The sequence below is a fragment of the Choloepus didactylus genome, chromosome 17, assembly GCF_015220235.1.
Source record: "Choloepus didactylus isolate mChoDid1 chromosome 17, mChoDid1.pri, whole genome shotgun sequence".
Taxonomy (NCBI): Eukaryota; Metazoa; Chordata; class Mammalia; order Pilosa; family Megalonychidae; genus Choloepus; species Choloepus didactylus.
In genome coordinates, this window is record NC_051323.1 from 62,257,962 (window position 1) to 62,282,354 (window position 24,393).

The 24,393-nt window shown below is 46.6% G+C and overlaps 1 protein-coding gene across 1 annotated transcript; it reads right to left on the reverse strand.

Annotated features, from left to right (window-relative positions):
• Positions 1–566: 566 nt before the first annotated feature.
• On the reverse strand, positions 567–23,883 carry C17H13orf46 (chromosome 17 C13orf46 homolog). Its single transcript, XM_037806629.1, has 8 exons — positions 23,694–23,883; positions 18,079–18,130; positions 16,259–16,430; positions 16,115–16,162; positions 15,011–15,058; positions 13,895–13,962; positions 8,678–8,759; positions 567–1,212 (listed from the first exon to the last, which is right to left on the reverse strand). Exons 1-7 carry the CDS (start codon positions 23,881–23,883, stop codon positions 8,693–8,695), a joined length of 645 nt encoding a protein of 214 aa, XP_037662557.1. The 3' UTR covers positions 567–1,212; positions 8,678–8,692.
• Positions 23,884–24,393: the final 510 nt, after the last annotated feature.

Consider the following 24,393-nt stretch of genomic DNA (forward strand, 5'->3'; position numbering starts at 1 on the left):
ATATCCAATTCCTAGTTGTGATTGCTACAGGCATCATCTGCAGATCGCCCTGTCTAGTTGACTTTGAAATGCCGGAGAAGCTGGGCAGCAGCAGCACCTGGGGACCCCCCTGGCCTCTGCTCCTGAGTCCCTCCCCTTTCGATCCCCCCCACCCCTTGCTCCTTCCTGCCAGGGAGTCTGGGATGAATTCTCAAAGCAGCCTGCATTCTGGGAAGGGACAAAGGACCTCACAGCACAGGAGACAGCAAGATGCAAGAAGGAATTTGCCTCTTCCTCTCCACGGCACAGGGCTGTCTCCAGACACCTTGTCAGAATAGTTTGCTATTGGAAGGGCCTGTCACCCCTCTCATCCCCCTCTCATCCCCTCTCATCTCATTCAGCAGTCACGAGGTGCTTTCTGTGCCCAGACCTGGCCCATCCTTTATCTCCATCTTCCCTGCAGCTACCTGCCCTCCTCCTGTCCCCTCTCCATGCCCAGCTCACGTCACGGGGGGCTCAGGAGGCTGTCTGATGGCTCCATGGAACACGGGACTGGCCAGTGTCTCACACACCTTCAGAGGGCTGCTTTTTTTGAGGGGGATTTTTGTTTTTGTTTTTATTTTGAAATCAATGGTGCTGTAATCTATGGAATTTCAGCCAGTGGGAAAAGTGTAGTGAAATATTTCTGATCATTGTGGGAAGGATGTCTTTCGGGAATGGGTTTCCATGTAAGCCAAGCATTCGTTTACCCCAGGGTCAGTTTAAGGTCAGGAGGATTTTTCCACGGAGAGGCTCAGAATTTTCTAGAAAGAGGTGCTAAGAAGTTCTTCTTTTTTGTTTGTTTCTACAGTGGCTTTCAAAGGTGTGCAAGGGCAGTGGGTATAGAAAGGGGTCGGTGGCCAAGGTGAGCTTGACCTATGGGTGCTGTGTGTCCAGGTCAGTGATGGCCGGGCAGCAGCCACGTTCCTAAACTCTAAATCCCTTGAGGGGCCCTTCCCACCAGCCTCTGCACCCCGGCACCTGGTGAAACAGAGCCTGGCCTCAGTAAAGCTTCCTGATAACTTATAACTGGCTGAGTCGTCATCAACCGATGGTCTTAAAATGCATTTACATTCTAGTGTGTTCTTTAGCGAATAATTAGATGGAGAGTTAAAATTCTGTAATAGCGATGAACCATCTCGTCCGCCTTCTTTCTTTTTTTAAAGATCTTGGATGGTGTGTGACTTTCTGGTACTGAAAAAAAACAGAGGGTTAGAAATAAGTTATGCTGAGACAGAACCACTAGGTGGCTCTGTTGATCAATTTATTGCCAAACCCCATGACCACCATTATTATGGGCTTATTAAATGCAATGTACATCATTCGGGGCAGAACGAGGTGGGAAGGAGAACGCAATTTGTAATGTGAGAAAGATTTGTTTTATATTATTTTTCCTGGAGGGTAATAGGAATAGACTCTAAAAACAAGCAGCTGTAGCAAAAACAAAAAGATTTAACTTAGCATAGGAGGCACCCACAAGCCTCTGAAACCCTGGCAGGTGGCCTGTGTGGCTGGGACTTTCTACCAAAAGCTGGTGTCCTGACAGGACCCCACATCCCTCAGCAAATGAGTTTTGAGCCTTTTATGTTAGCCCTGTCTCCCTAGCTGCATGACTTTGAGTAAGTTACCCTCTCTGTTTCTGTTTTTCCTCTAGAAAATAGGAGTCATATTAGAAGGTATCTCAGAAGGCTGCTAAGAGGGCTTCATGAGATGAGTTATGTGAAATTTCTCCAGACGGCACCTGGAGAAGAGTAAATGCCTGCTTTCCCAGTGTCCGTTGTTCTCCGCATGATTGTTGATTCCTCTACCATTAATCTATCATCAAGGCCTCGTTCTCTTCCATCAGGACAAAAACTGCCCTGATTTGAGGCAGGTGTCCACTGTGTGATACTTGCATAGCCAGCTTATTTCACAGATTTGCCCTCTCTGGGGCCAGTAGTACATCCATGCCATGGAGAGTTGTTAAATTTGTGTTTTTAAGTTATTTAGACAATTTTTATGAAACTACATGTGAATAAATGTGGATGCATTGAATGTCTGTCTGCCTCCCCAACTAGAACGTAAGCTCTAAGAGGTGAGGAGTTTTGTTTTGTTCCTTGCTCTATCTCCAGCACTTAGAACTGTGCCTGGCACATGGGAGGGGCTCAGTAAATAGTTTTTGAATGAATGAATGACATTGGGAAAATGCTTGTAATATGATGAAAATTGCAAAAACTGTGGTGTAATATAACCCCGATTTATCTATATCTACATATATCTAGAGACAGAGAGATAGAAACACTTGTAAGAAATACATGAAAGTTCTAACTGGAAATGAGATTACAAGTATTGAAATACTTATTTACCAAACTACCTATGGTAAATGTACATGAACTTGGTGAGGGTGGGGGGTTAGTGCTGTTGAAAAGAACAAGCCGGAGGCCTTGCTGTGGGACATTTCCCAGAGTCGGGAGGGGAGAAAGCCCGAGCCTCAGCTGGGTGCTGCTCTCGCAGAGGTCGGTGCTGAGAGGAGGCCGGGCCCTGCTGCCCCGTCCCCCCAGGGCTGTTCTCCCAGGCTGTGCCGACCCTCCTGAAGCCACCCACGGGACTGGGTCATCTTTTCCCCCGCACACAGGGGTCTTGTCTGAGTCTTTCATTTACTGGTTGACAAGCCCTGCTCCTGGGATCCTTGAATTTCAGCCCCCTGTGGGCAGCCCTAAGACTGCCCAGCCACCCCTAAGACCTAGCAACAACAAGGTAACACCTAGCACAGCATTGGGCCTCCAAGGCCCTGTCCGGCTCAGAGGCCTGTAACTGATTGATTGGGTCCTTCGGAATTTGTTAGTATTCATGCTTTACCCTACTTTTAAATATGTTGACTATCACCCTTGAGACTGGCCCATTTATTTCTCTGATGGGAAAGAGAGAGTGCGCTAAGCCCAAGGCTGCAGTCATGTGCCACAGGATCTGTGCAAACCTCCAAGAAAGGCCCGGCTCAGCCAGGCCTCAGCCCGGGGACTGCGAGGCAGAGCCAGGAGCACCCAGGAATGGAGGTTTGGAACAAGTGATACAGCAGGCTGCTCTCCCACCCATCACCCCGACTTCCACGATCACCACCCCGGCCGCCACTTAACCCAGCACTCAGGACATTCAGATGTGCCAGCAGGCGGGGCAAGAGCAGACTCGGCAGTCGTGGCTGGGCCTTCTCTCCTTAAAAGGTCCCTCTGGCTTCTAAGGCCATCACTCTGCCCCAGGGCGAGGCCTTGCATTTGGGTCTTGGCCAAAACCCCTCTGCTCCCCCCTCAATTGCTGTGACACTTGCTTCCTCCCCCTGACAACATGAAAGGAAAACAGAAGTACTCTGATGCTTGGATTAGTTCACAGCCCTAACTAAAAACCAATGTATATTTTGGAAAGTTTATATTTGGAAAGTTTATATTTTAAAAGTTAGTTTGAGTTTAAGGACTGTAGCCAAAGGCCCAGCCTTGGCCAGCACAGGCCAATGTCCACCTGGACGTGGCCTTGAATGCGAGGTCAACTGCACGTGGCAACAAAGGAATGGAAGGACAGACGGATGAAGGACGGATGAGGGTACCCGCAGGCGTTCACTGGCACCGCGGCTCTGCTTTGTGCTATGAAAGGGGAAAGGGCTGTACAAGAAGCAATGAGGAGAATCCACACAGGTCAGTGCTGGCTCCGCGGAGAGGTCCAGGTAGCCAAGTGGGCAGAGATCCTTCTGCCCACCGCTGACCAAGGGGACAAGCAAGCTGTTTTCCAGAGGCTTCTCTGGATGCCTCTCTAGTTTGCTGATACAGCTGGAGAGTAGTGGGTTAAGCACACAGACCGTGAGGCAGCCTGAGTTCAAATCCTGACTCTGAGAAGTAGGAGCTGTGTGCTCTGGAGCAAGATACTTAACTCAGAGTGTGTGCATGTGTGTGCAGGTGTGTGCATGTGTCCGTGTGTGCAGGTGTGTGCACGTGAGCATGTGTACACATGTGCGTGTCTGCCTGCGCGTGCATGTGTGCATGCGTGTGCCCATGTGTGTGCTTGTGTGCATTTGTGTGTGCATGTGTGTGTGTGCTGGGGGTGGGGCATGGTGAAACTCTCCAGAAGGGGAGGCTGAGCTGACATTTTCTTAGTATTAGGTTGAATCATAAGAAATTGCAAATATTCAACTTCTTGGTCAATGGCATTTCTTAGGATTCAACTGGTTAAATGTGAGGAAATTGCATCTTCTCAACTTCTCTTTTCCTGAGGTCCTCTCTTCTCCTGCCCCATCCCTTCCTCCCTGCAAGCTGTCCTGAGTTTCCCCAGGACTTGAAAAGCTACATCTTCCCTTGCCTTGCTCTCTCCTACATAGCCCTGGTCTTAGGCAACCCGCTGTTCCCATCAGAGTCCCCGCAAGACAACTGAGACAACCCCGTCCTCCTGCCCTCAGAACATGGGGCCACACAGAGGCATGCTGTGCACAAAGGATGCTCACAGCGAACCTCAGCCTGAGCCTGAGCCAACAACCCCTGCCCCAATCCTCCCATGATTCGCAAGAAAAAATGTCCAACTATTAAGAGAATGAAAAGACAAGCCACAGACTGGGAGAAAATATTTGCCAGACACATATCTGATAGAGGACTTGCATCCTAAATAAACAACCCTATTAAAAAATGGAGGACACAGAAGAAGATGGCGGCATAGAGAGGAGTGGAAGCTAGTTTGTCCCCCTGGAACAACTAATAAACAACCAGGAACAACTAGTAAATAATGTGGAATAACTGTGGGGGGACAAACGTGACTGTCCACTCATCATACACCAACCTGAACTGGGAGGAATGCCCAAGATCACAGCATAAAATCTGTAAGTAAAAACTGCAGATCCACTCCAGAAGCCCCCTCCCCCCATGGCCCAAACTGCAAACTGCAAAGCCTCGCAGTGCTAGAGAGCAGCTCTCTCCCAGCAAGTGAATGTAGCTCAGCTGAGCTCCGGTGGGGGTTTTAATTAACAAGTGTTGACCACTCAATACAAGCTACAAATCCCCAACAAGCAGACAGAGGCTTTTGATGACAACTGACCGTGGAGAGCCAGAACATCACGGACTGGCCCTGAAGAGGGCTTTCTGTCCCTTTTTGGCTCAGTGGAGAAAGCCTCAGCCATTTTCAGTTCTCAGCACTCTGACCCAGACAAGGGTGGAGATAGCACAGGCAGAGAGACTATTCAAATGTAAATGACCTCTCCCTAGAGGGTGTATCTTCCCTAAGATGAAGAAGGTGATACCAAGTTCTACTATACACCTTCCATTCAGAACCAGACCCCAGAGCCTGGGGGAAAACAGCCACAGGCCACACCTCCTCACACCAGTCTGGAGCTACAGGCTGACAGGCGCCACCAGCTGGGCAGAAAAGCACAGTGACTTGAGACCTCACAGGGTGCATCAATCTTCTAAGACACATCCTAGGGGAAACTGGATACTATTGCCTCCTTCCAAGACCTGAGCCCATTCTGGTCTGGGAAAACCTGATTGGGGTAACCGAGGAAACCAGGTGCCTAGACAACAGAAAACTACAACCTACACTAAAAAAAACGAAGTTATGGCCCAGTCAAAGGAACAAACTTACACTTCAACTGAAATACAGGAATTTAAACAACTAATGCTAAATCAATTCAAAAAGTTTAGGGAAGATATGGCGAAAGAGATGAAGCATATAATGAAAACACTGGGTGTACATAAGGTAGAAATCAAAAGTTCGAAAAAACTGGCAGAATCTATAGAAATGAAAGGCACAACACAAGAGATGAAAGACACAATGGAACATACAACAGCAGATCTCAAGAGGCAGAAGAAAACACTCAGGAACTGGAGAACAAGGCACCTGAAAGCCTATACTCAAAAGAACAGATAAAGAATGGAAAAATATGAGCAACGTCTCTGGGAATTGAAGGACAACATGAAATGCAGGAATGTACATGTCATTGGTGTCCCAGAAGGAGAAGAGAAGGGAAAGGGGGCAGAAGCAATAATAGAGGAAATAATCAATGAAAATTTCTTATCTCTTATGAAAGACATAAGATTACGGATCCAAGAAGTACAGCATACCCCAAACAGAATAGATCTGAATAGGCCTATGCGAAGACACTTAATAATCAGATTATCAAATGTCAAAGGTAAAGAGAGAATCCTGAAAGCAGCAAGAAAAAAGAGATCCATCACATACAAAGGAAACTTGATAAGACCATGTGCGGATTTCTCAATAAAAACCATGGAGGCAAGAAGGAAATCAAGTGATATATTTAAGATACTGAAAGAGGAAAACCACCAACCAAGAATCCTATATCCGGCAAAACTATCCTTCAAATATGAGGGAGAGCTTAAAATATTCTCTGACAGACAATGACAGAGTTTGTGATCAAGATACCTGCTCTACAGGAAACACTAAAGGAAGCACTGCAGACAGAAAAGACAGGAGTGAGAGGTTTGGAAAACAATTTTGGGAGATAGTAGCACAGCAATGTAAGTACACTGAACAAAGATGACTGTGAATCTGGTTGAAAGAGGAAGGTTAGGAGCATGTGGGACACCAGAAGGAAAGAGGAAAGATAAAGACTGGGACTGTATAACTCAGTGAAACCTAGAGTGCTCAACAATTGTAATAAGGTACAAATTATGTTTTTACATGAGGTAGAACAAAAGAATGTCAACATTGCAAGGTGTTAAAAATAGGGTGGGATTGGGGGGAAAATACAATCAATGCAAACCAGAGACTATAATTAACAGAAACATTGTATTATGCTTCCTTTAATATAACAAAGGCAATATACCAAAACTAAATGCATATGGGGTGGGGGACAGACATAGGGGAAGGGTATGGGACTCCTGGCATTGGTGATGCCTGACTCTTTATTCTACTTTAGTTTAATGCTATCTTTCCTTTTGTTGCTCTCTAGCTGTCATGTTTTTTTTTCTCTCTCTCTCTTTCTCTTTCTTTTTTCTTTTTCTTTTGTCTCTCTACTTTCTTGGATTCTTCCTCCTTCTTTGTGGAAGAAATGGAGATATCCTTACACAGAGAGTGGCGATGGTGCTGAATACATAAATATGTGACTATACAGGGAATCAACAATTGTTTACTTAGGACAGACTGTATGGTGTGTGAACAAAACCGTCTTTAAAAAAATAGGTTGATGAAGAAAACCTGAGGGCACTATATTAAGTGAAATAACACAGACACATAATGGCAAATATTGCAGGGTCTCACTGATATGAACTAATTATTACATGTAAACTCATAGACATGAAATATAAGTTACCAGGATATAGAATGAGGCTAAAGAATTGGGAGCAGTTGCTTATTATGAGCAGAATGTTCAACTATGGTGAACTTAAACATTTGGAAATGGACAGAGATGATGGTAGCACATTGAGAATAACTAACAGTACTGAATGGTGTGTGAAGGTGGTGGAAAGGGGAAGCTCAGAGTCACATATGTCACCAGAAGGAAAGATGGAGGTTAAAAGATGGGAATGTAAAAACAGTGAATCTTGTGGTGGACAATGTCTGTGATTAACTGTATAACTATTAGAAATCTCTCTCATAAACTAGAACAAATGTATGACACTGTAACTAGAAGCTAATAATAGAGGGGCATATAGGAAAAAAATACATATCTATTGCAAACTATATACTATAGTTAGTAGTATTTTAACATTCTTTCATCAACAGTAACAAATGTACTATACCAAAACTATGAATCAATAATGGAGGGGGGTTGGTTAGGGGTATGGGAGGATTTGAGTTTCCTTTTCTTGCCTTTATTTCTTTTCTGGAGTAATGAAAATGCTCTAAAAATTGAAAAAACAATTAATTGCAGTGATGGATGCACAGCTGTATGATGGTACCATGGGCAACTGATTGTACACTTTGGATCTTTGGATAATTGTATGGTATGTATTTATGTATTTATTATTTATAATAAATAAATGAAGAAAAACAAAAATGGAAGAAACAAAAAAATGGACACAAGAACTTAATGGAAAACTCATCAAAAAATATACACAGATGGCAAAAAAGCACATGAAAAGATGTTCAACATCATATATAATTTGGGATTTCAAATTAAAACAACAAGATTACCACCACAGGAATACTCATCAAAATGTCTAAAACCCAAAACACTGACAACATCAAATGCTGGTGAGGTCCCCTTGCTTTATGTCAATTTGTGGACCTGAAATTCCTCAAGCTGAGATGAAAGAGGAGAAAGTATTCAGTCAACTTTTTTATTTTGTCTTTTAAAAAGACTATGTTATCACTCACCCAGTGGTCCAGTGGTTTTTATGTATGATTCTCACCTGGTGTTTCCATATGGTGCCCCATGGCTCCCCACCCTTAAATGGGTTTGGATGGCATTTTCTCAGGGGCCCGGAGGTCTAGGAACTGTGTTTCAGAGTATCTTTAGAACTGAATGATTATCTGCACCCCTCATGCCTCCCCAAGTCTGACCCACTCCATGAGAGAGAAGTGGAAACACTTGGTTAATGGTCAGATGGAGAGGGTCTTGTGTGGGACAGAGGAGACTGAAAGGAAGGTTAAAGGTCAAATGGGTGGCTAAACCACTCTATTATTTTATTTCTAACCCCTCCAACTGCCCTCCCCAACACCCCCTTCTTTTAAAAGAGCAGGTGCTAGTTACCTTCTCCCAGGGCTGCTAGACACTTTCCTTTGGCTTCTTTTTGGTTGAATATGGAATACAGCAGATCCAGCTGGTCCTTGCTCTAGAAGCCAAAAGGAAGGAAGACATGGTGGTGAGAAAGAGGCTAGTGCCTCTGGCCCAGCAGCCCCATAGCCTCCTTTGTTGGTGATGCCTTGAGAGCAGAGCCCAGAAGCCCTTTTTGCAGCACCTCCCAGCTCTATCCCCAAAAGCCAACCAGCAAGGTTTCCCCTCCAACTTCTGCATTTGATCAAGCTCAAGGGAAGCCAAGAACTTACCAGCTACAGATACCTTTAGAGTTTTGCACACAAAATCAGATTGCTACACAAAGCCAGGCTTTCTTTGGGGTCAGCCGCCTGATTTTTCTTTGGCCTTCCCCCACTATCTTTTGTCTCTGGCCTTAGAAAGCATGAGCCAGAAGAGCTTCCTTAAGAGACCAGTTGAGCCAATTTCTTCATCTCAGAGATGGGGAACTGAGGCCCAACCCAAGGAAGCTCTTGATTCCAAAGTCATGCCTTTTCAGGTGACAGAGATAATTTGCCAATCCCTAGTCCTGTATTTCTGAAACATCTTCCTCTCTCCAGCTTACAGGTCTGTCCTTATGTTCCCTATGGTATGTTATCTGGAATTTTCTACTTCCAAGCAAGTCTTCCCCTGGAATGAGGCAACAACTACTGCCCTTTGCAGATTATCAGGGCTCTGTGCCAAAGCCATCTAACTGGCTAGCAAATGGGTGCCCAGATACCCGCAATCTGAATGAGGACACGATGGTGAGGTCTGGAAAGAGAATTCTTAACAGCTCTGAAGAAAGCTGAGATCTCAAGTGAGTAGAGGAGTGGGACAAACAGATGAGCCAGGAAGAGGGAACTCAGTTGTGAGGCATTTATGGATGGCCAGGCCCCCTGCCAGCCCACATTGCCCTTCCTTTCCTGCAGAGCTGCCTCTGTCTGCAAGAACTGGGGCTCTGGCCCGGGAGCTGATTGGCAGGTTTTGTGGTACAGCTCAGATTCAAGAGGGTGTAAGCCCAGAGCCTGCTAAGTAAATCTTTCTTGGCAGCCAGCCCCTCTTCAGGACTATGAGAGGGTTGATCTCCGAAGATTCAAGGAGTTGGAGCCATTGGCTCCTGTCTCTTTGGGGGTTATATAACCAGGTTGCTTTTATTAAAATATTTTCCAAAAGAGCAAATGGATCCTCCAACTGAATGGTAAAATGAGATAAGCCAGTCATTTTTGGATCCAGAGAATTTGCTATATTTCTCATTTCCAAAAAGGATGGTGAACTTCAAGGCAAAGTCTCAGAGCAGGAGCATGGGATTTTGGTGCGGGGATTTTAGGGATGAAGTCTCCCTGATTCTTCTGTCATCTTAAGGCTTCAAGATTAATAAGAGCAGGAGCTCAAAATCCTACATGACCCAATGTCACTAGAAACGCAACAGAAGATCAAAAGCAATGAGAGATATAAATTATTTTGCATGTGTTTATGCAAACATTTCTAGGTTTTTAAATGAAAGACACTACAGATGGCAGCTGGAGATCACCAGGCAAAGTGCTCAACCATTCAACGAGTTGGTTTTCAATTGTAAAATCAAAATAGGAAAACTCTTTCCCTCATTGACAGTGACTAGAAGAACTGTATAGTAGGAAGAATTGTGTAACATCTAGGAGGCTATTTTTAACAAAGAACCTTGTAACCAGAGCCCTGCCCAGTGGAAGAGGGCTGGGGAAGGGTGCCGAGAGGAGCAGGCAGGAGGGAAGGGGGACAAGGAGAGGGACTGGGAGCTACAGGAGGCTTCACACAAATTGCATTTTGCAAACCGCATTGGAAAGAGCAAGGGTTTGGGTCAGAAGCCTCAGCTCAAATTCCTGTGTCTGCACCTATTGTGTAACCTTGGCAATTTACTTCACCTCAACAGCAAAGATGCAGAATAATCTCTGCCCTGCTGGGTTGTGAGGACTTTATGAGATAAAGTATGTGAAAATGACCGGAGTAGAGTGTGGACTTGATGGATGTTTATTTTCCTTTGTTGCTGAGTGTGTGATCTTGGATAAGCCATTTGATTTCTCAGCATCTTAGATTTCTTGCCATCTCAAGATTTCTCTTAGGTATAAGAAAGCACACAGAGCAAAGCGTCTGTAACACGTAATTAGCCATTTCGGAAGCAAAAAAGACACAAATGGGAAAACTCAAGGAAAAGGCATCTCTACTTTTCCTTGACGTATTCCTATTGTAGTCTGTTGTTGAGTGTGACCTTATGCACGTTCCCTGAATTTCTGCTGAGGCCCAGGGCCAAGGATGAAAGAAGCTGAAAGACACCAGCGACAGCCCTATATACTCCCCATCACTCTCAACAAACCCCTGTCAACGTGGGTAAAGGAAGGAAGGAGCCTTGACTACAGTAAGAGGCTACGTCCTCTCCTTGAAGCCAAGTGCCATGTGCTCCCTGAAGTTTGGGGCCAGCTTAAGCCTGCAAACGATGCTCATTCCTAACTGGAAATCTTAGTGTGCAGAAGGTCGCAGGGGTCATGCCCACATCAGGGCCTGAAGGGAGAAGTGTGATGGAAAGCCTGCAGAGGAGCCCCACGCAGCCAGTCCTCCGTGGCCTCAGAGCCACGAAACATGGAAGTTAACAGAGAGACATGGCCTTGGGCTGCCAGGGGGCAGGGCCCACATGATGGGCTACCCAACAGGGAGAAGGGCTTGGGGCAGGAACCACCAGGATGTCTTCAATGACAGCGTGTGACGGGGTGAAACTGGACACAGCCTCAAGAAAATCACCCACCAACCCAAGGACTCGCTCTCATCAGCAGAGCCCACGAATAGCAGATGGCTCCAGACCAAAGCCAGAGTCCCCACCTTGCCACCAACATGCCATCCATCGGTTGAGGAGATCCTTGCCTCCTCGAACCCTGTTCCCTGAACCCCAACTCTGGAAGAGCTGGTGCCTAGGAGACGGAGGGGGAGTCAGTTACCTCTCTCAGAATCCCTTCTCTCCAAGCAGCTGGGGGCTGCCTGGGGAAATGGAAGAAGAGGATCATGAGTCTGAGAGTGAAGTTATATTTTTAAAAGAATAGGATCAAGTCTCAGTTGTTGGAATGCAAAGGTTCTAGCAACAGAAAGGGGCTCATAAGTTATAGAATTAGACCAAGACATCATTACAGTAGCTGCTTCCCAAAAGGAAAATGGGATTTGGTGTAATGAAGTTGGGAGAAGTTATTTGAGGCAGCAAAACATTTTCCTCAATGAACTGAGGCCCTCCCAGCTGGTAGACTGTCCTCTGAGCAGTGGATGGAGGAGGTGCAGACATGATTCTCTTTATGGTCTCTAAATCCTGAAAAGAGGCAGCACGGCTCAGAGGAAAGAGCAATGTTCCAAGATTTGGGACGAAGGTCTGCCCCTGACATTTCCTCTCTGTGTGACCTTCAGCAAGACATCAAAACTCAGTTTCCCCATCTACAAAGAAGACACAATGGTGACATCTGTCATATCCCACATGGGGTGGGGGGCAAGGAGGTTGACCCGAGACAGCATGTGAAAAATCACCCATAAGCTATAGAGTGTTTTCTAAATAAAAGGATGACTCCTAGCTCATCGGCATCTTGATGGGAATGGAAATTTCCAAGAGTTTCTGTTTCCTGTGACCAGACACACACTTCCTGTCTGATGAGGAAACGTGGTCTCGGGTGGAAAGGAGGACTGAGTCACGAGAGGGAGCTGCAGAGGGAGAGCCTCAGGTTCGGGGACTGTCCAGCCCTCAGGTCAGAAAACAAATCCATCAAGCTGCATCCAGCTTGCTCTCATCCATCACCTTCTCCATGAAAGGAAATGTCCTCATGCCCAGTAAGAAAAGATCGAGAAACATAAGGCTTCTTGAGAAAAGGCCTACCCATTTTAAACATAGATTTGGGAGTCTGACAGGATAATTCTGATATCTTAGTGAACGCATACATAACCTTACTGTATGTGTAGAGTTCACAACAGATGTGGGAACTCTGGGTTAAGATGGAGTGAAGCTTTCTTACTGAATTCCTTTCCCCCAATACGTCACTGAGAGAAAGGAAGTACAAATAATAACAACAATGATTCATCAACAGCTGCCAAATAAGAAAAGGGGTATTCATGAATGCCATAATCATTCAATAGTTGTTGAATGATCCTATTTTCAAAAAGCATTTGTCTGTGTGTCCATCAATCCATCCTTTATTCTCCATATATACATTGAAAATGATTTGCACCCAGTGCTCTTATTATTTCTAAGAAGTGAGGTTTGGGCTGATTTTTAAACTTTCTCTCTTTGTTGTGCTCTTCTACATTGTTTGAGTTATTTTAAATTACCACGTATCACTTTCACAAAAATCAATGGAGTGATTTTTCTTTACAAAAAAATCTGGAAGTAAATATGCCAAGATAATAATAATAGTTAATTTTGATAGGTTAGAATGTGGGTAACTGCTATTTTCTTCTTTGTACTTTTCTGTATTGTTTAAAATAAAACAAAGTAGATACATGGGATTCTTTGGGGATGCTGGGGTAAATATCTTGCCTGTTCCCCAATGCCCTTCTTTACGGCATTGGAACCTGCAGGCCTCAGGAAATTTTGGCCCTTTGCAGGCCCCATGTGATGTCCACCCCAAACAGGGTATAGGTAGAATCAGGAAAAAAGTGTCCTCCCTGACTTCAGTATTGGCTTGTCCCCAACCCCTTGTCCTGCACCCAGTTGCTCCTGGGAGCCCAGCTGTGAGAATGGCCAGATTGCACGACATCAGCCACCGGTCATGAGCCTCTCACTGCTCGGCAGGACAGAAAGTCTCCACAACTGAAAAACCAAACTGGAGGAGCTGGCCCAACCCATGCAAGTTACACCTCACTCTTCACCTTCTCTCCCCACTCACCCACCCCCACCCCCGCCCCATTTATTCTGGCCATTTTGCTGGCTGATGGATACGGAGAGAAAGAATGGCTTATGGAGTGAGCTGGGACTCCTGGCTAAAGCCTGTCTTTTCTAAGTTGTCCCTAAGCCTTTGGGGGTTGTTGTCCCTGGCCCCTGCTTCCCAGCCCCTCCCTCTGACCTCTGTAAAGGCTTCAGTCTCCACACGCTCCCAGGAGAAGTGGGAAAGCCATGCCAGCTCACGTTCTCCCCTCCATGCGGAAGGCCCCGGGGGCCCTCCCCCCACCAAGTGTGGCTCTAGGAGCATCACTCACTCGTCTTCAGACAAATCTCCCGTGTCCATCTGGGACGGTTTCTCTTCTTTCACAGCACATGGGACAACCTGCGAGGAGCAGGACCAGTGAGGAAGCAGAGAATGAGGACCTGCTGAGCCTGCCTCCTACCCAGGGGTGAGGACCAGACCCAAGAATGAGACTCAGAGGCGGAAACGGGGTGCGCAGGGGGACTGCACTGGTCCTGAGCTCGCTCCCACTAAGTGGAGCACAATCTCAATTAGGGGACTCGGACCAGGGAACTACACCCTGAGTTGGGCCTTGAAGGCTGCGATCCTTTGTCCCAGTTCTGCACTCGCCATCTGACCTCCCCTTCAGAGACTAGAAACCTTGGAGCCTCCGTGTATACCATGTGGAATGGATTAAAACCAGCTTTTTTCACCCCACAGCATGTTCTAAAGGCAAAAGAGATAAAAAGGTACAGTCTGGATGGGAAAAACTGACCCCTATGCAGAAGCTTAAACTTGTCAGGAAAGAACAAAATTCTAGGAGGAGACAATCCTAGAATATTTTTGTGGGAAGGGCTTGAACAGACCACTGGGTCCAACCTCTTCTTTATATAGAAAATAATGATGATGATGATGATTACTAATACCTGGAGCTTTCTGTGTCCCAGGCACCGCTCCGTATGTTTACAAAACCACCTGTGATGTGTGTACCACTATGATCCTCATTTTACAAACAAGAGAACTGAGGCACAGAGAGGTTGGGTGGCATGTTGGAGTATTTACTGGCAGAACCAAATGTGCAGCCCAGGTCTGTGCCCTTTCCACCACCCCAGAATGATCCCATAGGAGGTTCTCGGGGCCATTGGGCATCCTGAGGGTTGGTCCAGACACTAGACTCTTGGGTGGTGCAGGACTGTTTGCAGGCTAGAGTGATAGAGGGTGAGGAAGGGGGATCAGGGTCTCCCCTGATCCCCAAAGGCCAATCCCAAATGCTACAGAACTCTCCTAGGGTTGGCTCATCCTGGATCTCAGTCTTAGCCTCCAACACATGCACTTTGGGGCAACAGGAAGAGCCTCCTGGCCCAGCCTGGATGGCACCAGCCCTTTTCCCACTGGGTGGTTTGTGTTCATCTGAGTTTTTTGTCTTTACCTCCTCAGCATGTTCTTCTAGATCAATCTCCACAAACACAGATGGTTTCTGTGAATGGAAAGCAAAGAGGTGTGGATGAGAGTGCTTGGGTGACAAGAGGGGAGAAAGCAGCCTTCCTAGGTGGGGCAGTGGGTTCCTGGCCTTAGGGTTAGCCAGGGTAAGAATGATTAGTGTGGCTTACTAGAGGCTGGCAGCGTTTCATGGGAAACTCCTGAGAAGCCCGAATAAAGTGATGACACCAGTGGAGACAGTGACGTGTCCTTGGGACCAGCTTCAGTATAAGTGTGAGAAGGAGAAATATGGCCTTCTGATCCCTCCTTTCTTCACCTCCCCATCAGGTATCTTAGACCCCAGAGAGTCTCCTACACTTTGTCCTCAATGCCCAGAGCTGCAGCAGCCCCTCCACTCCCATGTGAGACCTGCTTAATGGGGCTCCCAAAACATACCTGGGGGCCCCTCTCTCTATAACGTTGTTTAAAAATTCATACCAGAATTTTAGTGGTGTGAGGCTCCGTGTATTGCTATTGCGAGGTCTCTGGGAACTTAGCTGAGCATGTGTTTCTAATGGTAGCACTTTAGTCAACAGCAATGGAAAAAAGGTATTTGGGAATGGGCAAAAGACTTCCAGAACGCCTGGAATTACAACAAGGATGACTTGTCTTTCTTGGCTTCCTGGCAAAAAAAATATGTCCAGCTATGTTTCCATCCCCTACCACATGGTTTGGGAAGGAGAAAAAAAGCCACTTTCCTTCACAGAGAGTCCCAAGAGAACTCCTAACAGAGCCCTGATGTCTCTCTGGCAAAGCATCAGAACGTGTGGCTCTGGAAGTACTTTTCTGGGTCAAGGTCAAGTTGAGTGTCACGTCCTCTAAGGATCCCACATGCACCTTTATCTGCTGGCTAACCTGGGATTAGGAGGTCCCAGAGACCAGGCCAAAGGGGAAGTCCCTCTAGGGGTGAAGCTTGGCCCGGTTCCCCAGCATGGCGCCCCGCTGAGACAATTTCCTTGGATCGTGTGTCCACAGCAAGCTCACTGGCAAGCAGGACTTGTGCCTGGACAAGCCTCTTCATCATACTTCTCTCACTAAAAGAAAAAGCTCTTACCTCTGTTTCTAGAAGGTCATCTAGCTTTATGGACTTTGCCTCCTGTTCCTGTAAGCCAAAAGAATATGCCAAACATGTAAATAAAGGCAGGACTACAATAGAAGGAGACAAAAGTGTTTAGATATTAAACAGAGATTGCCTGACCTTGGCCTCTTCCGTGATTTTGTCTGTGTCCTCTCCTTCCTCCTGCTCCTCCTTGGCACTGGTTTCTGAGCCACTCTTTTCAGTCTCCAGTTCCACTTTTTCACTATCATAGTCCAACTTTTCCAGGGTATCATCAATATTTTCCTTTTTGTTTTCCTCTAGATTTTCCTGACTATAGGAGAAGTGGACAAAAGAGGCATGGAATAGATGTCACGATGAGGCAGTTGCAAACCAACATCTGATCCTCCTCTTAGGTCTGATTTTCCCTGTATCAGGTGTTGGACCCTCTGGGACCAGCATTGGAGTGTGTGATGATGACCTTAGGTTGGCATAAAGGGTCTGAATGTTAAAGACCCTCCTTGTGTGGTCAAGCCTGGCCCTCCTTATTCCCTCTGGTGACTCATCTGGATAACTGTTGAAGAAATGTATCCTTAACAAACATACTTCCTAATTCTGGATGAGTGACTAATTTATTTATTGCCAACCAGAGTTTATTTCAGAGAGCAATGCCTAGTCTTGCTCACAGAACTAAAATCTGGCAGGAAAATGTGGTCACATTGGCAGCAGATACAAAAATCCACTCCCAGTGGCACCAAATGGAGCCCTGTCCATGAAGGGGTTTGGGTGGGGTCAGGAGCTGGCTCCTCTGTTACTCAGACCAAACTGGGGGACGCCCTTCTGCCATTTGGTGTGTCCAGGAGCAAGGGCAAAGCAAAGATGGTAGAGGACTTCTCCAATCATCATCACCACGGCTGACTTTGGGATGGTTGCTGGCTGTTGAATTTGTCAGCATGAACAGGAGTGCCACCATAAGGGTGTGGGGTCTTCCTGGGCTCAACGCTTTCCCTTACCCAAGGCCACTGCCTTTCATAAACTCTGCAGGGAAGGAATGCTTTAGTCCTGTCTTAGCCTTTCTCTTCTGATACATGAGGCACTTGACTCATCAAATGCTTTTACCTTTGACGATTTTTTGGTGACCAATAACTTCTTAGTCTTGAGCCAAAAAGGAGCCATTTGTAAACAGGGTGACCTGTGTGGCCCCTGCTTTATCCATGATGCTAGTGAATCATTTTTGTTAGTATCTGAGAAAAATTCTTGAGTAATTCAATGACTTACAAGTCCTTCTTGATGACAGAAGGGTGGATGATTGGGTAAGCCAGACCCAGAAGGCAGATAGGGAAGCAAATACGGAGGATGTGCAGATGCAATGCTTGCAAGAGATGACAATGGCAGTGATAGAAGATAAGAGCCCCCTCAACGAGGCACTCCCTGTACAGATTGCCCCCCATAACCGTCTTTGAAAAAGAATAAATTGGTTATAGTTATAGTATTGTACATCAAAACTTTCCCAAAAAATGAGACCTCTGGTGGGGCCCCAGTGGTCTCCTAGAGTAAGTCAATCCTTGTTGGAGGAGAGTTTGTGTCAGACTGTTTGCTGACACTGTGACTTGTGGGCCAAAAGCCCAAGTATCAGCTCTAAGACCTCGAGGCCATGGCAGACTTAGATCGGGATGGCCTGGAGAGAAGCAGATAGGGCAGTGGAGGGGAGGGAATTTCCTTCATAGCCCTGAGAACCACCTCAGGGGGATTCTGATCCGTGACAACTCACTTCTCCAGATAAAGAGGAATTTTTCAACCCCTCTTGTCTGAGCACTTGAGGTCTTCTCAGGACACTCCAGGGTCCTTTGTGGCCTCTGAAGTCTTAAGCCTGATGCCTGGGCCTCACTGCCACACTCCACTGTCTTCTGCTGTGCTTCTCCCCGTTTCTAGAATATTACCTCTACTGAGACCAAGTTCTGGAAAACAAAATGCCTGCTTACCAGCTAGCATCGTCTGCATCGTTTCTTGGGTCTTTTTCCTGATCTTCAGATTCTGAGGAGGAAAGAAGCAGGGTTTGTCAGCATCATCTCTACCTTAATTGATTTAGTATGAATGTGCTGTCAGGCCCCCTGGAGGAGCCTGAGGCCAGGAGGCCAGGGGCTTGCCCCCTGTGAGTTCCCTCATGGCACCAACCTGGTAAGGAAGACTGGGACCACCACCTTTTGTGCAACAGATGTGAGGTTCTATGAGCTCCTGGTACACTGGTGTGTCAGTTTGAATGTATTCCCACCCAATTGTGGGTGATGACTCTGATCGGATAATTTCCACGGAGGTGTTGGCCTGCCCATTCAGGGTGGGTCTGAATTAAATTACTGGAGCACTATATAAGATCAGACAGAAGGAGCAAGGTGCTACAGCCAAGAGGGACACTTTGAAGAATGCACAGAAGCTGAAAGAGTAGCTGCAGATGAGAGACAGTTTGAAGATGGCTGTTGAAAGCAGACTCTTGCTCCGGAGAAGCTAAGAGAGGACAAACACCTCAAGAGCAACTAAGAGTGACATTTTTGAGGAACTGCAGCCTAGAGAGGAACGTCCTGGGAGAAAACCATTTTGAAACCAGAACTTTGGAGCAGACACCAGCCACGTGCCTTCCCAGCTAACAGAGGTTTTCTGGACACTATTGGCCATCCTCCAGTGAAGGTACCCGATTGCTGATGACTTACCTTGGACACTTCATGGCCCTAAGACTGTAACTTTGTAACCAAATAAATCCCCTTTATAAAAGCCAATCCATTTCTGGTGTTTTGCATTCCGGCAGCATTAGCAAACTAGAACAACTGGTGATGCTAAATTAACAATTGAATGACTAATTTTATAGCTAAAGTAAATCTTAATTTTTTTTATCTTGACAGGTTCCCCTCCATCTGACAGTGTCAGGTAGTCTCAGGTTAAAGGACAGTGCTGACGTGTGAAGACCCCACACCTTTAAGTGGCAATGCAGTACATGTCTACCCACTTTTATAATTTATTACCTTATCCCTTTCACAGCCCAGGCTTAAGCTTCAATACTGGGGAGCCCATTTCCCCAGACGGCTCCCCCTTGCTCTTGACCAGCACACGCTCCTCCCACCCTGCACACATGGTCACAGCCTCTACCACACACTAGGATCTCGCAGGATTCTTTCTCCAGAACTCAGTGGTAATGCACATTCAGTGGTCTTCACAATAACTATTAAGACCTAGTGGGATCCCTTGAAATTCCTCCTGGAAGCCATCAGTGGAAGCAGGAAGGTGAGGAGAGGTGACCCCTCCCACCCTAAGTGCCAGCCAATGATTGAGGCAGCGCACCCCAGTCCCAGAGAGGTGGGACTCGAATCCACAACCAGCTGGTCCATGAATATACCTTTGATCATGAATTCTTCCTCTGTAGGGCATTGGCAGGATGCTTTTAGTACAGTCTTTTTTCCCCAAGAAAAGTAAACACCTGCTATCCAGGTGTGAGGCTATTTATCCCACGTTTAAGAGAGAACAGGGCAGACAGTCAGTTTATTTGACATGTCTGAGGTTAAGGAACCTACCGGGAACACAGCAATATTTTTCCAATCACAGCTTTCCATTAACTGTTGTCAATAAACAATTAAGATAAAATTGCATTTTAATGATGGCGGCAGGACAGGACACTTGCCTCATTAATCATGACAGTTTTCAATGAGCACGGAGGGAGGGAGACTCTTGTTTACTAATATGATGTGTTTTAATGAAACGCAAACTTCTTTGTGTCCACAGAGCTTGCAAACCAGACTTTCCCTCTGACGTGAGGTGCCCAGCTAGCCTCCTCTCCCACCTTCTCTTGCTTCTCTAAAATGCGCCTCACTGGGTGGGTGACACCGCTGTGCATTCTTTCAAGCTGTTCCTCTGTCCTGGAATAATGTCTTTCTCTCCATACCTGCCCATTCTCCAGCACCTGTCCTGTAGGAAATGCTGCTCCTTCTGGGTGGGCAGCTCTGTGACCTGCCTCCGTATAAGCTCTCAGGTGTGTTTTGACTGAAGACATGACCAGGTTATACCACCTCTCTGATGGTATTTATGCTACATGGCCCTGTATTGTGTCTTTAGGGCATTTAGCCTCCTCGGTCTAAGTTCCCTGACGATAACAACTACACATTTTTCCCTGGTCCATAGTCTGCAGAACCTAGCAGGGCCCCTCACCTTAGTTAGATAACTCATGGATATCTGTTGATTTGAGCAGGCTATGCTGTAGCAAAATCAAGCCACAGACAAGAAGTTCTAAAGTGGAAAGCTCTTTGCAGAGCTGCTGGTGATGGCGGGTGGGGGGCGTAGGTGTTACAATTTTGCAGTTCTTTAGAGATTGTCTTGTTAGACTTTGTTAACTCTCAAGTCACCGTTAGGGAGAAAAGGCAGGAGGGCATGGTGCAGTACACCCAGATAGAGAAGTCCCAAATGATTGTGAATCAATAGGCTTTTAGCAGGGATTTTGAAATTAACTTCTTTTGGAAAATCTTCAGCAGCTCCCTAGCCCAATCTGTGTGTGTGTGTGTGTGTGTGTGTGTGTGTGTGTGTGTGTGTGTGTGTGTGTGTGTGAGAGAGAGAGAGAGAGAGAGAGAGAGAGAGAGAGAGAGAGAGAGAGACTGTATGTGTACTTGTGCATGAGTGTGCATATTTTAGAAGACACACTGCTGTCTCAGACAGATCTTGAAACCTTGCTCCTCTCTATAAAATGTGTCTGGCAGGAAAGAATCAGTGAAAGGAGAGACATGATTTTTCTTTTGTGCCAAAGCAGTTGTAGAACTGGAAAAACACCCTGCCTTGCCCACCCTGTCAGATGCATCTTATATGGTAACGTAAAGCATATTAATGTTTGTTTACAAGTTTTATCTCCTCTCCTATTTCCTAAGCAAGATCCTGCATTTTTCTGGGCTCTAGGCATATTGAGGTGCTGAGTGTTTCATAAAGGACTAAGATGTTAACTATCCAAAAAGAAGAGAGTTTGAGGGTGGTATTTGAAAGTGTGAAGCTTACGAGCTATGTAGGAAATTGGGAGAAAGATGGGGAAATAGGATGCTCGGAAGTTTTGCTATACAGCATGAATAGAATAGTTTCCTCTCTGCCTCTTGTAACTAAGATTTAAGTGACTTTAAAACAGTTTACAGATTATTTTCATTTGAATGTGAGACGATGATGAGACAGGCCATTAGGAGGCCCAGGTTATTTGGGTTCCACTTAGAAGTCCAAAGAGATCCTGAAAGGTCTCAGACTGTGCAGTGATGCTGAGAGGGAGGACAGTGAATGGGAGTGAGGACGGTGCAGTGATGCTGCGAGGGAGGACAATGAAGGGAGGACAGTGAATGGGAGTGAGGACGGTGCAGTGATGCTGCGAGGGAGGACAATGAGCAGGAGTGTGGGCCATTTATGGATCTGGAACATCTGGAATGCTGCCCATGCTTCTGCTTTTGTCTCCTTGAACACCTGTCCAAGTGTGTCCTCTGTGAGCTCATTCACCCCCCCAAGGATGCAGCTCAGATGGCATGTCACATGGAAACTCTCTCTGGCCACCTCCTCATCCCCTGCCATCTCCAATTAAATTAGCCATTCCGTATGGCTTCTGTGCCTTAGCACGCTTTTATAGATACATTTCTCTGTAGCCTGTTCCCATGTCCATCTCCCTGACTTTGATGGCAAACATGGACTTATTCACCTCAGTATCTCTTGGTACGAAAGCCAGTCTGGCTCACAGCCAATGCTCAATCAGTCATAAAGAGTGAAGACAAGTCCATTGGGATCAGTCCTGTGTGAGCTGGCAAGGCAACGTTTACTCTTATGGTTTTAAGGTATGGAAACCAAGGCTTAGAGCAGGTCAGATGGCGGGCTAAGTGACAGGACTGCTGGCTGGGCTTCCTGGCTCTTCTTTCTACAATATCACAACTGCCTTGTAGGTAATGCCAAAGAGCCCCAAGGGATGGTTGGACACCCACAAGGAGCATACCGCCTGCAAACCCACAGGGAGGTTCTAGTGCCTCCACGGAGCTGTGTGCTTTAGTGTGGCGGTCTTTGCCAGGCTCAGCAGCACCCTATGCCACATGGAAGTCTGGTCTCCTTTCTCCATCTCATCTCCCTCATCCCTCCAATGGTCTGGAAGAAAGCCAGTAGGTACTGGATGGAAAAAGTATAGGAATTGTGGGAACTGAGACTTTCCTCCAACTCCTAACGCCTCAAGTCCCAAATGTTTGGATGGCACAGTGGCAGGGCATTCTTTAATTTGGAGACATGCCCTTCCATTCCTACTTAAGCTATTCCCTTATTAATTTCCTCTTTTGGGAACTGTGCAACTCCGGATCCAGAGCCACAGGAGCTGCACCGCAGGGTTTGAGGAGGAAAGAGATGACTGGGCACAGTTCACCTGCTCCAGGACACGAAGTTCATGGCCCAGCCCCACTTCTCCCCAACCCTCTTCTCCTCCCTAAACAACAGAGCTCTGAATTTTTAAATTAAGAGAAGAGCAATTATTTTTTTTATATCATTGCCCCTTAAAATTGCCCCTAGGGCTTGAACAAGCAAACCACATTTCCCACTTAACTGTGCTTTACTTTCCACAGTCCTACTGACCCCATAAAAGGACAGTTGCTGGTGTGGGAGCTCCTCTGATTAATTGGGACCCCGAGAAAGCAGAAACAATGAGGGTGGCCTTTAGCCCTCCAGCCACAGGGATTCGTGATCGAATTAATCATTCATGTGTTTGTCTCTCAGCCAACTCAAGGCCTGTTGCTCTGGGAAAAGTGCTAGGAGAAGTTTAACTGGAGGGGGAGCTTGTATTAACTTATATTCAAGGTAGAGTTCTCTATATGGACTAAGACGATTTAAGCACCAATCTCCACCTTTACCCACGCAATGGCCCCATTTGTCATGTTTAGAAATATACCAGCGTGCCAAACATAGCCTGATACAAGGTACAACCTATACCTTTTACAATTTAAAGGTCATATTAGTGTCAAGCATAATTATAGGCTGTCAGTGACAGCCAAGAATTCATTGCTTAGCACATGGGGCCCTAGAAAGGTCCACAGCAGTTATCTGAGAGGGATGGAGGCTTGTCTTGAAGACACAATTACAGCCCCGGGGCCTTGTTATCAGCCAGGGAGACCTTAGGTCTTTGCAGGGTTTCCCTAAGCCTCTGCCTCGTCTCCAGCCTCGCCTCACATTCCCCTCCCTCCTGCCTTCAGTAGAGCTTTCTAACTGGGTCAGCCACAAATGGGTCACAGATGTGCCTGAGCTATCTATCCCCCCAACACTTGAGCTGGCCTTCCAGAGCCCCAAGGCTGATTCTGCCACCTCCCCGTGAGAAGACCCTCATCGCTTATCCCAGTGTGCCTGGTGAGTCCCCATCTGGAAGTGCTCATCTATAAGACTCTCAGCCTTGACCTTTAGGATTTTCAGCCATGGATGGGGGTGTGGGTGGGGTGGGGGCCGCTGGTTGCTGGGAAGGGTCCCCAGCCAGTTTGTTTTGCTTCTCACATAAGCCAAGCTCCCTAGACCCAGCCCTTCCTTCTTTTGCTTGGCCAATCCTGGCTGCACGCAAAACAAGAGCCCCCCGGCTTACCGGACTCCATGTGCTGCTTCTTGATGCAGTTCGGGGGGTCCCCTTTCTGGTGTAAGCCGCCCACACTCTTGCTCCTCTGAAGTTCGGCCACTTCGCTGCCCACGTTGGGATGTCCAGACGCCATGGAGGAAGGAGGGGCCCCAGGGTTGGGTTGGTGCCTCCTGCAGGCTGACGAGGTGTCCTTCTCCATAACCATCCTCTCTGAAAACTAACTCTTGGGGAAGAAGAGGGATGTTGAATCTCAAAACACAACCTTGGAAAGCATGGTTTCAAACCTCTCGTGTGATCTCTCCTCTAGGGAAGCAGGCCCAGGAGTGCTGCTGAGGGGGACACACCTGTTGCTATGTGGCCCTTATGACATCACCGCAAACAAAACCAGAGGTCAGAGGTTAACCCAGGCCCCAACCCAACACAGCCAATGCCTTTTATTTAGGCAGTGAGTTTCCAACTTGGTACCCAGCTACCCAGTGATAATGACAGCCTACTCCAACTTAAATGGTTTCAATTGTTGGAAGAGTCCCACATAGAACCAAATCACCTGGAAGGCAGAAAACTTAGGGAGACTGTTTTATCTCTTCAAGTAAGTAACTGATAGGCTGTCATGGAAAAGAATTAGAGGGCATATATTGGGGTCTCCAAAAAGCCAACCAGAACCCCTTGTTACGAGTTACTGAGAGAGAGGTTTCCCATAGATCTGCTA